Source organism: Buteo buteo, chromosome Z (assembly GCF_964188355.1).
Source record: "Buteo buteo chromosome Z, bButBut1.hap1.1, whole genome shotgun sequence".
NCBI lineage: Eukaryota > Metazoa > Chordata > Aves > Accipitriformes > Accipitridae > Buteo > Buteo buteo.
In genome coordinates this window covers 70,555,282-70,571,759 of record NC_134204.1, presented here as the reverse complement: position 1 = coordinate 70,571,759, position 16,478 = coordinate 70,555,282, and the positions used below count along the sequence as shown (strand labels likewise).

At 36.1% G+C, this 16,478-nt stretch overlaps 1 protein-coding gene across 4 annotated transcripts in view; it reads right to left on the bottom strand.

Moving 5' to 3' along the window:
• Window positions 1-16,478, bottom strand: part of MCCC2 (methylcrotonyl-CoA carboxylase subunit 2) — a 42,152-nt gene that overhangs the window by 9,193 nt on the left and 16,481 nt on the right. For 3 of the 4 annotated variants that reach the window (XM_075020706.1, XM_075020709.1, XM_075020710.1), the window contains exons 7-16: window positions 15,413-15,526; window positions 8,907-8,971; window positions 7,876-7,975; window positions 6,848-6,943; window positions 5,522-5,594; window positions 5,213-5,289; window positions 3,048-3,114; window positions 2,619-2,775; window positions 1,697-1,811; window positions 136-221 (exon numbers count right to left, since the gene is read on the bottom strand). In XM_075020706.1, the coding sequence (XP_074876807.1) occupies window positions 136-221; window positions 1,697-1,811; window positions 2,619-2,775; window positions 3,048-3,114; window positions 5,213-5,289; window positions 5,522-5,594; window positions 6,848-6,943; window positions 7,876-7,975; window positions 8,907-8,971; window positions 15,413-15,526 (950 nt within the window). The remainder of the gene's footprint in view (window positions 1-135; window positions 222-1,696; window positions 1,812-2,618; window positions 2,776-3,047; window positions 3,115-5,212; window positions 5,290-5,521; window positions 5,595-6,847; window positions 6,944-7,875; window positions 7,976-8,906; window positions 8,972-15,412; window positions 15,527-16,478) is intronic. The other variant, XM_075020707.1, reaches the window with a different exon arrangement.

The window sequence follows — 16,478 nt, the reverse complement described above, 5'->3', positions numbered from 1 at the left end:
CTTGTTGTGTTGTACTGCTGCACATCAAACCCAATCTTTGTTTCAGATTGCGCTGTTCTTCAACACGAAGATTTAGATTTTATTGTTATGTCCTGTGATTACAATTAAGTTTTGGAAAAGTCATTTATATGTTACCTTGCACTGGAATAATAAGGGTTTCCTTCCTCCTCGAACCTCCTAATGATTGGCTCCTTCAAAGCTGCTTCATCTGCCTCAGATAACTAAAAAAACAGGCAAATAAACAAACACAGATAAGATATTCTTTAATATTTTCTTCCACAATGACAGCAGAGCTTTATATGCAGCATCAAACTCAAAGAAACTGCCTAAATGACCTCCCCGAAGTTTATCCCCCTTTTTACACACAATTATCAATTTAGCATATTTGACAATGAAATTAAAGTGCCACTTTTCCAAACAGATGGGTGGGAAAAGGAGAGCAAAAATATACTTAACTGAGTATAAGAATAATTGGGGATTAGCATCTGAAATATTACTGAAGCTACTGTAATGAATAAACCAAATTCTAAGCTGCCTTTGGCAAGTTTGTTTAATAAAACAAGTCTGTGCTATTCTAACACTGGGTTTCTCTATGATCCAGAGTGGTCACCACTGTAATTCAGAAAATTTTCAAGTTTCTAACATATTTTACTGACATTAACTACAATTATTTTTCTCAAACTTCTTTCTGGGTATCATCTTTACTGAGAGGGCTGTCAGACATTGGAACAGGCTGCCCAGGGAAGCGGTTGAGTCACCATCCCTAGAGGTATTCAAAAAGCGCGTAGACAAGGTACTCCGTAACATGGTTTAGGGGGCATGGATGATGGTTGGACTTGATGATCTTGAAGATCTTTTCCAACCTAAATAATTCTATGATTCTATGATCTTGTCCATCTCAGGGAGTTGGGAAATTAAGACAGAGAGAGGGAGGAGGGTGAATATATTGTATCCACAGAAAGCCCAAGTAAAGTGTAAAAAAAAAAAACAAAAGAACTGTTGAGATAACATGTACATACCGCTTCATTATTATGAATAACTATCCATGACAAATACAAGCAATTTTAAGACATCACAATAAAATCACTTCTTATGGAATCAAGATGCCAGTATAAACATAAACTATGTAATTTAAAAAACACAGCAGAAAAGAGTGTACAGAGAAAACAGAAAAGATTATTAAACAAAATACCACTAATTTTCAATTAAAATGTTGAAATGAGTCCAAATCCTTTCTGAACCTCTACAGACTTCTGCTGTTATAAGTTTCATAATTCTCAGTCACTGAATAATTTGAAGATCCGCTTTCTATAAAACTGCCTACTTCAAAAATAATTGGAAAGACACTTTATTCTCACATATTCCTCCTCATACTCTCAAACCAGAGAGGATCCCTGGCTGCTCACCTTGAGCATAACTAATAATCTGGTGCACAAGGCACAAAGAAGATGATATGAGAAATACTCCTCTTTTTAAGCAAAGACAAGGAATGTCATGAATGATCATCACATTTAGAAGATGTAAACAATAACATTTCACAAATGCTTCGTGTTGTCAGTGCACTAGGTGGCATTGGGAGAACGACAGTTCATTGATGTTTCACTCTGCAACATCCTTCCCTAGCTCATAAGTGAGCAACTGCAGTGAAAGAGTAAATGATAATGACATTACTGCAAATGAAAGAAGAGAGACATACCTGTTTTCCCTCCCTTGCTTTTTGGTCCTTAGCTATTGTAGCTAGAACAGTGGCAGCTTGTTCCCCTCCCATCACTGATATGCGAGCGTTTGGCCATACATAAAGAAATCTTGGACTGAAAAAATATATATTAAATATTAAAATAAGACATTGCCTTATTTCCTAGTAAAGAACTAATTCTCACTCAGCTAAGAATTCATTTTTATGCCTGACAATCTTAAAATGTATTGGTTTTTAAAGAATGCAAATTAACGTGCTTCAATGCTTGCAGCATTATGTTTGAAAATGTGAAAATTCTCATTTCCTATATTCAAGCACCTTAAAAATTTGTTTCTCACTTTCTTGAGTCTCTTCACGCCTGCCCCCACCCCCTCCCCTTCCCGAATTTTTCTCTTTAAAAATATCACCAACAACTTCAACAGTATCAGGGACCTTAAAAAATGAAAAAAACATTTATGCGTGTCATGTCCAAAAGGTCAAAAAAATAAATCCTTAGGGGTTCTGCAAGCATTACTCATAAAAACAGGCTCATCAAAGTGAACAAGGATTTTTTTACTCAAGCTGGTACTCTTCATATGAATGCAGAATAGAGGACCAGCCCATACTGCCTAATGATTGTTTAGGACTGTACAATTTTTCCTCCAAGAACTAAAATGGGAGAAAAAGCAAGTCAGCATGCACATTAGAAGCACATTAGAAGATCTCCTCCATCACCTAATTCAAGGTTAATCATAAGCCTATCAATCTCTCCAGGTTTGTCAGGTTGCTATTTTCATATGACCACTTACGACCACGACATTGAGAACTCTTTTTGTTTTCCAAATAGCAGAACCTCTGCAAATTCAGATAGTTTTTCAGAATGGTACTTCAAGGTTATGTTCTCTTAGTCTTACCTCCTGTCATAATTTAAACTAACACTCACCTATATGCTCTTCCACACATCCCGTAGTTTCCAGCTCCATAAGAACCACCAATAATCACTGTTATTTTCGGTACATTGGCACAAGCTACAGCAGTTACCATCTTCGCACCATCTTTTGCTATCCCTCCAGCTTCATATTCTCTACCAACCATGAAACCTGAAGAATTACAACATGAAAAAAAAGCTCACTAACTTTGTGTTATTATACTGTGCTGTACGTCATACTATGTGCTTTACAGTACACACAGAAAAAACTGAAGAACAAATCATAAGGCAAGGCCTTCACCAGCTGCCAAAAGGCTGATTTCAGAAGAGGCTGGAGATATAGGTACAAGAAAGCACACAAGATGCTATCTAAAAGCCATAGCCTCAACAGTTTACAGCAAAGCCTATGACATAGTGAAACTTCAAAATATTGAGCTTATTCACCTGTAATATTCTGCAAAAACACAATGGGAATATTTCTCTGGCAACACAACTGGATAAAATGTGTACCCTGTGGAGAGGAAAGAAAAAATAATAATAAAAAAAAGTAAGCCGTGAAAAGTTGGATCAGCGAAGCTATCACTACCAGCACTCTGAAGTCTGTAGCATGTCCCCTTCCACTGAAGTCCATGGGAGTATTTGCATCATGAAGCTCTGTACTACTTCTGCTTCATCCAAAGTCAACTGCAAAACATGCATTCACTCTAGCAGAAGTAAGAAAATGCCAAAAAATGTGTGAGTCCAAGGGTAAAGCAGAAATAATATCCTTAAAAAGCATTACTGCTGATACCGAAAAGCTCAACTGTTTTGACTCAACCAATAAGTAGTTAAATGACAGACAGCTTCACAGTGTGGCATCTGACATCAAGTTTTGTAAGACTGTGTCATGGAACTTAAGACAGCCAGTCAGAAAAAAAAATCTCCTCATTTCCTGTACAAAAGAAAATTATTCTCTGAAATTGGGAAAGGCCCACATACACTATTTGCTCATGGCCTTGCCAACTGCTGTAACCTTTCTTTTTTCTCAGGGCAGATGCTCTCTCTCTATTTTCTAGGAAAAGACCATTTTCCTAGCAAATATACAAATAGTACGTTCCAAGCTTCTGTTTCAACTAGAAACAATCTAAATCAATAAAGTCCCTCAGGCTATTTACACACCGCTGGTAAAAAAACATATATGTAGCACAGCAACTGGAAAAACCTCTAACCTATTCACAGTAAAAAACCAGCAAAATTTACGAAAAGAAAACAAAAAAAGAAAGAAAAACCATAAAGCATAATCTTTAGCTAGCTTTTTCAGAGAAGCACTCAAAAGCATAGTGATGATCATGGGAAAAAGATGTGTCACAACTCATTACAAAAATCAGTAAGGAAAAAAACCAGGAGTATTCTTAGATTATGATGCTTACAGAAACAACATTATCAACAAAGGTCTCTCTAGAAGTGAAACAAGTGAAACTTGACCATCTCCTCTTGCAGTACTGATATGCCAGCAAAAGTCAGCAGAGAAAGATTCCTTACATCTTTTTCATTGGTTGGAAAAATGTTGAAGCACTAAATTATCAGAAAAATACTGAAAGTATTAGAAATACTGAAAGAGTTATTTTCAACTTGGAAATAACTGTGTTAAAACAAATGCTAACCAACAACAATGCCATTTACTGCAGTGCCCCAAGTTGAAAGTATTCCTTCAGTACATGAAACTCAATTTTGTGTATTACTTTATTACAGCAATAAATCAAGTAAAATTACTTCCTTTCTCCAAATCTCTCAAGGCTTCCTTTTTCCTGTAGATTTTCAATACTGATTTCCTCACCATTAGTTTGAGAAGCCTGCTAGAATAAAACTACTATATACAATTGCTATTACAAAAAATTCAACTGACAATAGTTTTTTTAAGAAATAAAGAACTAAGCCAAACAACACAGAACAACGTAAGTAATCACTCTGCCATACCCAGAAACTCTTTATCACCACCAATCCTCCAAGCCCAATCTGTAAAGCACTGTTAACCATAAAGCAATCACAATAATCCATCAAAGATGCCCTTTAATTCACAAAACAGGTTCACAGATTTTTATGAGACTGCCCGTGTTTTCACTCATTAGTCTAAGCCAGGAGTTGCTGCAGCAAAGTATGAAAATTAAATCTCTGGTAAACCAATGAACTGAGTACTGGAATCCAGGTTTGAAAATTTCCAAATTGTTATTACAAAACCAATTATGTGGTTTATTGTAGTACTTCACAGTGAAGGTTAGGAATTATAACTAATAGGGTATTTTATGCAATCATTATAGACTTTTCTTGTAATAGCTGTAAGTTTCAGGATATACTATTTCAATTGTGTTGTAGTCACACAAACGCAAATGCTGTTTTTCTAACTAAATTTCCCTATTGACCTACCTCTTTTGTATCAGAAGAATCTACAGAACAATGTTTCTAAAATATGGTCAATTATTTTTACAGCTTACTAAGCTATTTCATGTTTACATGAAAAATGTGGAGCTGGTCCATTTCCATTATTAAAAAAAGTGCCTAATTTCAAGAGCAAGTTGTCCACCAGAGTTTTGTTTCTCAATGGCAAAGAAGCTAATAATCTATTTATTTACCTTTTTTGCTGACTCTGAGAAAAGAACTCCATTGTTTCCAATAATTCCTACTGGATAACCAAATATTCTTGCAAATCCTGAAGGAGAAAAATAAATTTGCAAATTTTCACATACATTTATTTTACCATAGCATAGCTGTATTTTAGCATAGCAGATAAAGGTAACACTTTCTCTTGATAACAGAAACTGCTGTTCTATTGAAGAAAAACATTATTAAAAAAATCAATGGGTGACCCAAACAGAATGAATCCAACTATAAAACCAGTAGGAACATACATAGAATTAATATAATATAATATTTCTAAATACCTGTAATTAAAGTATCCCCATACAAGGCTTTGAATTCATTAAATTTACTTCCGTCTACAATTCTAGCAATGACCTTAAGAAAAAACAGAAAAATAAAATGAAATTCCTAACCCTTCAGAGTTTTTAATTTGTTTAGAAGGAAAGACCATGCTAACATATAACTTAAAATAAATGCTTTCCATTTACACAGCATCAAGCAGCCTGCCTTATAAACAGTCTGGATGGCAGGCAAAGCCCATTTACTTTTTAAAGTGTGATTTACCTACACATTCATAAAAAATGGCATTTTAAGATTAAGAATATTCTAACCAAACAGTTTAATTATACAGGAACAAAGTTTTCCTGACTAGTTAAATTTCAGAGAAAAACTGCCACCTCTGTTTATATTAAACATTAATCAACAGACTCACATTTATAAAGAGAAAAACATATACAGCCATGAGTCACTTTCTTAGAGATAAGTTTATTTTCAGCTTTGCTTAAGTTTGTGACATACGAAAATAACAAAGATCTGTTCTGAAGTTACTCTGAGATGCAAAGGAGCCATTTTATACAAATATAGATCCATTGCTAGCAAGACATTTGCCAGAAGATATTTATTTCAACTTTAAAAAAACATAAATCCAAGCTATTACAACTTTCAAGAGCACAGTGTGAGACTCAATAAATGCGTTCATCTTTTTTTCCCTTAATGGAAAGCAAATCATACTTATTTCTGACAAAGTATTTTAGGAAAGGTACATACTAAGACTCTTCCTAAAATAAATACTTGGTTGGTAGTGAAAAAGGGTCTGAATATGGGATCTACGCAAAACATGAGAAAGGATGAGGTCTCGGACCAAGGTACCGAGGCAAATAATTACACTAGACTTGCAGCAGAGTACAGTAGTCTCCATATGCGGTTGGGAGAGCACTGAATTGCTTAGCATGCTTATACTCCATAAATTTTTAAATATTTGATCTTTACTTTCACAGGATTAACAGAAAAAGAAAGCTATCACATCACTCAGCAAGTCTATAGAATGCTTTGCCAATGCAAAGTTCCCTACTTTCTGGCAGCTTTTTCAGAATGTTACCAATCTCTCATCCTTCTTAAATGTATAACCAAAAAGCATTATATTTTCAACATGTCATTGCCATTGCAATGGATCCACTGGACAAAAATACTAAAAAATACATTAAAACACATCATGAAATTAAAATACTCACTATATATCCCAAATCAGATTTCTGTAGACAAACTATGATGATATAAAGAGTGATTTCCTGCAAGAAAAGCGAGTGCATGCATGTACAGGCATGTGGATCCTGCATTTATATTCATACCTCTTTGACATCAAAGTTTCTTTTTAGCTGGTCACCAACTATTCCGTATATTTCATCAGCAGGAAATAAAGGTTCTTCTGATGGTTCTATGGTAACCTGTAGCAATTTAACAAAACAATTTACACAACAAAGGAATTATTAGTCCACATTATGACTTAAAACCCCAAACAATTAATTTGCCAACTGCTTTGAGCACAGTCTTCTCTTCATCAACCACATCAAAATGCCTGTACTGGCTTGTCCTCATTTTGCATAAAGATGAAGTTTCTTAAACTGAAGGTTCGTAACACCTTCTCACTTACTGTTACCTTTGATTCTACTCCTGTATATAGCTCCATACATGCTCCACTTCTTCCATGTTACCAAAAATTAAGCATGTCCTCCCATTTGCTCACTTTCCCCCTGTGCCCTATTAGGCAGTTAGTATTATGAAGAACTGATGAAGATTTTTGCCACGCAACTGAACAGAACATCTTGCCTTCCTTCAGAGGCTAAGCTTTTAATCTTCCGTTCATGCTCTTGCATCTCCTACCAAACTAAATTAAGGGAATTTCTTCCCCATATGCCATCCTGTTTGCTACAAGGAAATTTTAAATCAATACAATACAATAACATGATTTAGGTCTGTCCCCTTAGTTTTATACCTTTCATTAATAATCACAGAAAATGTGTATTCAAAAAGGTGCTTTAGCAGCTACCTAATTCTAAGTCCATGGGAATTATCATGTGGGCTTAAAATTAAACTAAGCACCTTGCAAGACTGGGTTAATCTTAAAGTGCAATTCTGTGATTCTGAAGCACTGTTCTAGTTTCTTCACTCTTGCATGTAATCCCAGCGATTTTATTGGAAATAATGCAGCAGGAATGCAATTGCAGAACTGAAACATTAGAGAAATCTTTAAGGACAAGAACTGTAACTTCCATTTTCAAATGTCTAAAGTCAGAGACAAAAAATGTATTGTACAAATCAGGAGAAGAAAAGCATTCCTCATTTAACAATGCAGTGTTTACAGATTCTACATACTTACTCCTACTTTCTTTTGGAGATTTAAACTTCTCACAGCTTTCCTTGCTAGATGAAGTGCATGATTGTCATCCAAAGCATAATGATCTGTTACACCAGATTTTCTGTATATAAATAGCAATAGCAATAAGAAGACTTAATTAAAAAATCTGACAATGAAAACTTGAGGTTTTAAAAACTTTTAAGACCTTAAAAGTTTTATAATTATCTTTAAAATATAGATGCTACAGTACAGCTCTCCATGTTTTGTTATGAAATCACTTTCAAAATTGAACCCATGCCTGAACTTTTCTTTGAAACAGTGTATTCAAGTTATCAGACATGACATAAAATAGCAACTCTAGGAAGTAAAAAACCTAAATGACAATATAAAAGATGACAAACACTGTTCCAATGGAAATCAAAAATAATTTGAAATTATAAAGAAAACATGTTTACAGAAATGTTACAAACTGCCCTTAAAAATAATTCTTTATTCACTTCAGTAAATTGAAATAAAAATTAAGCATTTGTTGTACAGTAATACTTAACTTACTGTACAGTAATACCTTTGTTTACTGTTCTTTTCATGTTAGAACTTGAAAGTGCATAGAATTGTTTTGTAACAAGTATTCTCTTAAAAAAACACAGGCTATTTTCTTCTTGTTTGTAAGTTTGAACTGACAGTAAGAAAGACACAATCTGCAAAATATATTATCTTTGTCAATATGCATTAATCTATTAACACTCAGCATTAAACAGTATAGAAAAGTCCTCCATATTATGTGTGATGCTGCAGTACATTAGACACATAGTATTTTAAAGTAGTAAATGAAGGAAACAAGATCGTAACTAGAATAACATAAAGTAACTGTGCTACTCTAACAACAAAATGATTCATCAGCCCCAGATAAGGACACAGAAAATCTTGATTTTTAAAATCTAAATATAGTTTAAAGAAGACCTAAATATAAACTGATTAAAATAAAATAAAATACACCCTATTAAAGTTTAAAGGATGGAAGAAATTAACTCTGGGAAAATATTTCTTTAAACCTGCAGTGAAGATCTGCCCCTCCAAGATCCTCTGCTGATACCTCTTCACCTGTTGCTGCTTTAACCTACCGCAAGGAAAGAAAAATGAGCTTTAGAGTTGATGCTTGTCTTGCATTAATACTTATACTGGCTTAGTTATAGTAATAAAAGACATCTTTACAAAATGCTTCTTCATTAATATTTCCTCATTTACTCTCCCTCAAAGCACTTCAAATGTGACAACACAGAATCTTGTCAAAATTACTTAATTTCTCTGATTTTGCATCCTTATTCTAGCATTAATATGTAGTTTTTATTGAGAAAGATTCCCCACTTACTGTTGTATTTATTGCTGTGTCCATTATTACTGTGAGTATGCTTACACACCCTTTAGATTTATGAACATGCATTTTCACAAAAAATTTTTAGCACTTAACAAGCAATTTCAAACATGATACTTTCCTGCATTGTTTCAAACAAACAATATCTCAGCTGAAACTTAGCATTCTTCGACTTTGCTTTCTCTACACAAACTCTTCTTCTGTGAATTTTAACTTATTTAAATATTAACCATAAAACAATCATTAGCAGTTTTTATTTTCTAAATCTTCCATTAAACACACAATAATTTAGTAAGAGTAATTTTCTTTTAAAAAGCTTATTAATGGCATAAAACTATTTGGATCAAGTATGTCTCCGTAAAAATACGTGCAATGCACAACCTAAATCCTAGATCTGTCAAATCTTAGACCTGATAGGACAATCTGAGAGTGAGTGAACTCCTCCTTAAAACAAAGCAGTATTATTTACTGCATGGTAAAAAAAACCAAACCTTGATGCATTTCCACTCTACTGTAATTGCTTTGAAAAGGATTGCTTGCAAGCTGGTGAAACCATTATTCATCATGTACAGAGAGTACAGAGGCAGTGTAAGAGACAAGGGAAGATGAAACTATCATCACTTCCAAAACAGATTTCAGTTTCCAAGTTTCATGCCTAAAACTGAAGCACACTAAACGTGTGTGTGTATATATATTTATCTACACACACATACACACACACTTCCAAACTGTCAGATCTGTAAAATTAACTACAGATATTTCTTCACTAGTAGGATTTTTGCTTTTAAATTTGAATGGCTACCCATGTAATATGAAGGTGTGGTATTCTGATAGTAATTAATGAAAAGTTTCTGTCAGACATATAATTGAGTCTTCATTAAACAACCAACAGAAGAACATACTTTTAAGAGAAATTAGGAAAAAATTTCTTCACTGAAAGGGTTGTCAAGCACTGGAACAGGCTGCCCAGTGAAGTGGTTGAGTCACCACCCTTGGAGGTATTTAAAAGTTGTATAGACATGGCACTTAGGGACATGGTTTTGTGGTGGACTTGGCAGTGTTAGATTTATAGCTGGACTCTATGATCTTAAAGGTCTATTCCAACCTAAATGATTCTATGACTCTATTCCATGATTCTGTGAAATAATTCTATACATGTCTCTTCACACATCTGACACAGTATGGAGCTGTAACATATTGTGATTCTGTGACTACTGCAGAACTTTGAACAAATCTGAACAGAGCACTGACTTCCCTTAGTGCAGAAATCTAGACACTTATTTTAATAAACTTTACAAAAATGGCTTTTTTTCCTCTTCAGCAGAGATGAAGTCTTCCTTCTCCAAATCACAGAATTGGAGCTGTGGAATCTGTTAGCCACCCTGGGAGACTGTCTAGTTTAACTCCCCTGCTCAAAGCAGGGTTAACCAGAGGAGGTTGCTCATGATCATGTACAGTCAAGTTTTTAGTATCTCCAAGGATGGAAAGACTCCACAGCCTCTCCAGACAACTTGGTTCAGCTTGACCACCTTTGCAGTAAAAAAGTGTTTTCTTGCATCTAAATAGAATTTCCTTTATTTCAGTTTGTGCCCTGTAGCCTCTTAGGCTGTCACTGGGCACCAGTGAGAAGCCTGGCTCTACTACCTTTACTTCCCCCTGCAAGGTATTCATACACATGGATAGATTCCTCCTGAGCCATCTCTTCACCAGGCTGAGAAGTCCCATCTCTCTCAGCCTCTCCTCATATCACGGATGCTCCAGTCCCTTCATCATCTCCATGGACCTTCACTGACTCACTCCAGTATGTTCATGTCTTTTTTGGTCTGGAGAGCCCAGAGCTGGACCTAGCACCCCAAATGTGTCTTATGAGGGCTGAGAAGACGGAAAGGATCACCACCCTTGACTTGCTGGAAACACTCTCCCTAACGCATGACCAGGATGTTGCTGGCTGCCTTGGCTGCAAGGGCACATTGCTGGCTTATGTTCAGCTTGGTGTCCACCAGGACCTACAGTGCCTTTTTCTGCCAAGCATCTTCCCAGCTGGTTGGTGTCCCAGCCTGTTCTGGTGTCCAGGATTATTCCTTCCAAGGAGCATTTGCCTGCTGTGTTTAACTCCAAAAGGTTCTGTTCAGCCCCCTTCTCCAGCCTGTTGAGGTACCTCTGAAAGGCAGCACAATCTACTGCTCTATTAACCACTCCTCACTGCGAATTTGCTGATGGTAAACTTTGCACCATTGTCCAGGTCATCAATGAAGATGTTAAACAGTATTGGTCCCAGTACTGACCTCTGAGATATGCCACCAGTGATGGACCTCCAGCTTGAGCGCAGCAGTTCAGCCAGTTCTCAGACCATCCCACTGCCCATTTACCCAGTCTGTACTTCACCAGTTTGTTGAGGATGTTACGGAAGACAGTATCAAAAACCTTGTCAAAGCCAACATAAATAACATCCACTGTTCTCTCTACTTCCACAGAGCCAGTCATCTCAGCATAGGGGACTATCAGTTTGGTCAGGCCTGATTTCCCCATTTTAAATCCATGCTCAGTACTTGCAGTCACCATCTTGTCCATAGTGTTTTTGCAAATAGCTTCCAGGATTATTTGCTCCACAACCTTCCCAGGTACTGCAGTGCAAGAGCATTCTACAAACCATAGTTTAAATAGTACTGACTTTCTTGAAGTTCATTAAATTCTAACAGACTGCAAATAGAGCCTTGACAAGATATGTGGGAATTTTTAAATAAATACCATTTCAAGCTACTTCAGCTAGCAATCAGCAGAAATCCACCCAAACTTTAGATAACATGTACAGTTCCCAAAACAGATCAGGCTGATGTGTAGAAGAGTCCCCAGCACATAAATATACATGAATTTGACAAACTTACTGCTTTTTACCAGACTTCCCTTCACTGCTGAGCACAGACTACTGAGATCTATCTGTTCATGAAGTCATTACCCATCACCTTTCTAAAAAGAAGGCCAAGGAAAGTTGCACTTTAGACTTTGGACTGTACCTGCAGTTCACTTTTTTTGGCATAAACGTCCCAAGACTAATTATAGCTCACATCAGGGGTTTTCTTTCACTTCCTTAGGATGTTTTATTTTAGGCAGGCAAGTGATAAAATCCAATCCAATTTTCTTCATATAGGAAAGACATTTGGGGGGAACAGAGCATACACAATAATACAATACCTGCTACAACATGGAATGGAAGTTTCTGTGGGAGTCTGAAGTAATTTTGATGCTTAGAGAAAGGCAAGCAAAATATTTTCAGTGAGAATATGAAAAGGTCTACCAAACAGAAAAGCTGACAGGTAGTGATATTAAAGTTTGATCTATATGCACAAAGATAAGGATCATTACATCTGCAGGTTGCTAAGGAACAAATTAAATTGGAGGATAGTTGTGAAATCTTCCTCTGGAAATGGTGAAAAGTTTTTGTCCTTTCTAACTTCGCAACATCCTTGCGGTCACTGACTTGCCTAGCCAAGTCTTCCCTTTGAGACCTGACTCAGGCGACTCCTTTTCAGCTGCCTATCCTGGCAAAAGTCTCCTGTACTACATCCCAGTGATACACACGTATGACCTAAATTCCCTTGCGAAGTTAAACGATTACCATCCTCTTAGAGCAAGAGTCTGGCTCCCTTTTTTTCAGCTTCCTAGCCAGCTTCCTGGGTAGTACTGGGTATTAGCTGTCTTATTTTGTACCTGCTTAATGCGGGAGCTTGAAAGAAACTGGCTTTGAGTAAGCTCTCCAGGACACATTACTCAATGCACCCAACGGGTATCCCAGGGTCTGATGAACCTCTCCAGCTAAAACATAGCTCCAAGCAGAATCACTCAAGGTGCACAGGACTCCCCAGGACTCTTGCCAGTGGAAATGCCATGTCAGAAGAGCTGAGTTTGCTCGGGTCTTTCAGATTTACTAGCTGAACTTCTGCAACAAATTACTCTGAACCTGAGCAAGCCCCAGAGGCAGTACTGCCACTTTCTATGCCACTGGCTCTAAGCTAAAGAACTGTGCTGGTCCTAGACAGGGTTTGTGCTTAAGACAGCTCAGGTGTCCCTGCAACCACGGCAGTTATTTGTAACACAATAACCAAGCTAGTAAGAGTCTGACATAAAAGTTAATGTCTTTCATCGTCCTAATTTCCTTATCTCAATAAAAAGATGTATGAATCACCCAATGTTACTCACTCAACTAATATCTTCATTCACATTTATGCTACTTTTCACCAAGAAACTCCTAATATATAAATTACAGTGATAAATTTACAGAAAATTGCTTAATTTTGAGGGAAGATTTGTCTTTGTTTGCCTGTAAACAACAAGCTGAAAGAGACTAATAAAGGTAAAAAGGAACTGAGACCTAGGTAAGGCATTTGAAACGATTACTGCCAAAGAAATTCCAACAAAACAATTCTAGATTTCTAAATTCTAATGAGCAGTACATAAATTAACATTAAATGACATAGTTGCTATTAATTACTTCATCTGCTTTTGCTGATTACTTTATTCTTCTTGACAACTTGGAAAGCATCCAAGCATCCAAATAATAAAATAATTCAAGCTAAATGTGTTATTTTATTATGGCAGACAACAAAATATCCTTGTACTTATAGGTGTGTGCCCCCCACCCCACTGCTTTCGATATGCCAGTTACATTCTGAATTTATCTAAGATGTTCTGGAACAGTAATTAGCACTTACCAGCCATAGAAAAGTATGCCTGCATAAATTATGACTTTTTTTTTTTTTTTAGATGCTCAAGAATTTAAAATCCATCTACACATTGAACTTTGGAAGAAAAAAGAAGGGGTATAAAATGCTAAATCCACTTTTAGCATCAAGATGACACAGTGAGGAAAAAAACACCCTAAAGCAAAGGAAAAGAATGAAATGCAAAATCATATTGTGAAAAATAGAGCAGTGCTATGCAAGTGAACACTAAATGACATCACAGGTAAGTTCTTCATGCTTTTAAAGAAATAAACACAATCATGCCTTAGGAAATGGTTAACCAAAAAAATCTGTCAGTGGTTGTCTTCCTGTAGTTTAGGGGACCTGCTACATTTTCCCAGTATCTTAAGTGGTGGAAAGAAGTGACTTCCAGCAAAACTCCCCCTCCTCCATTACTACAGCAATTTAGTGGAGCAGTATCTTCATCAATAATACTGTTACAAACTGATTTCTCCATTTAGGCCTGCTCAAGTTGGAAGGACTTTCGAGAGACATTTGATTTGCACTAGGCTTTGTCACAGGAAGCACACCTCAAAGTTCCCAAAAAAACTATATCCAAAACAGAGCCAACATGCTGCCTCAGACCAGTTTGTTCAATGAGACAAATATTTGACTTTTTCAACAAAGCAAGTTTATCCAGTCAGACACCACTGAGACCAGAATAGTTGTGCTGGGTGCTGCCCCACCTGTTACCTCTAGCACTAACATAACATCTACTACTGGAAATTTCTTTCTTCTCGTAAAGCTTGTGTTAAGTAAAATAACCTTTGTCAGCAAAGATTATTATTTGTATCAGTATAAAACTGAGCCTATGCTAGAACATACACTGGTACAGCTGTTTTTAAAAAAATAAACCCCACTCAGGGACTCCCTCTCCTATTGGAGCCAAGCTACAATTTTAAAGCTGTCTTATGCTGGAATATTTTGCAGAGTCACATGAGTTCTACAACAAAGCAAGTTTTAATTCACAGGAGTTCTTCAGTTTCCTTAGAAACAATTTCCTTACTAAGAAAGTCAGAAAGTCATGACAAGCTCTGTCCTAAGTCCTTTGTCTGTAAACTGGCATAAAATATAGTTCAGTCCTGCTCTTAAGTTCTCTATCTTGATGCTGAGATATAATATACATGCTTTTAATTTTTTTTATTTCAAGTCAAACCTAGACACTGCATAACTGAATATAGAAAGCATTTTTATAATTTAAAATGTGCAAGGCAAAAGCAATACTATAAAAACACCTTAACAAAGTTTGATTTATATATACACCTCTAACAGATAGAAAAGATTTAATTTAAGATAGAAACATTCAGATATACTTAAAAATTGCAAACTAGTCAAGATAATATCTGGAAATATCTCACCAAGAAAGGTCTCAATAGTTTAAGCTGTATGATTGTCAGTAGCACAAATATTTGGGGGGCTATGTTACTAGAAAATTCTGTATCCTTACCAGTGGTGGCCCTCCCAGGAATATTGTTCCCTGTTTGCCAACAATAATACTTTCATCAGCCATGGCAGGTACATACGCTCCTCCTGCCGTACAGGATCCCATTACTACTGCTATCTATTGGGAAGACAAAAACCACAAGTTAATGAATTGTCCAACCCTTAAAAATAGCAAATGCACATGCTACTATTATATATTGTACTGATTTTAATACAGGTTCTGGGACAGCACTGCAAGATTATTTTTGCCTGACAAAGCAACCTTTTTATTTATGTTTTAGCTTTTCTTCAAAAAGATAGGGAATCTCTCTAGTTTTCAGTAGTCTCTTAAACTATGATCTTCAGGCCACCTTGCAGGAAAAACCACATATGAAGTACCATGAACTATGTATGTGAAATATTTGAAGACGTGCACATTCTACCATGAAATTTGTTTTTATTGATGAATGGTAAAAGGTTGAAACCTATAGGTTGCTCTTGGTATTTACACTTAAGTAAGAGCTTTGGTTGTTGCTTATTGGCTTAATTTCACCAACATTAACATCCTTTGAAGAAAACTCCTCACATCTGCTAGTACGTAATCTCAGTTCTTCAATGGATCAACTAATTAACTCTGTCCCTTCAAGGCGTGTCGAGTATCTCGTTACAGGCTTTAGCGCGAATAATCTCTGCTTCATCCTTATGCCTAGATGATAATCTATCCAATGAATGTTTCCTACCAGTAATATTTTTGTGACACTTTTACAAAACTGACTTGACCTCAGACACTGTGAATACTGTAGCAGCATATGATTGTGAAAGTGAAGTTTCTCACTTAACTTATCCTTCAAGGGAGCTCCTCCAAAGACCCTTTCAAAACAGCTTGTGAAGCAGAAGAAATGGAATAGTTACATGGAAAAGGCGGATAGTAAGAAAGTAATTGTCTAATCTAACGCTTTCTTTCACAACCACAACTGCAAACCCCGCCCCCCAAACACAAAATAATGTTATTTTGTGTTAACTTTGTTTGGAAATATTTCTAAAGCAACATCAAGCAATGTTCTGTGTTAAATAATAATTTAAGCTTTGTT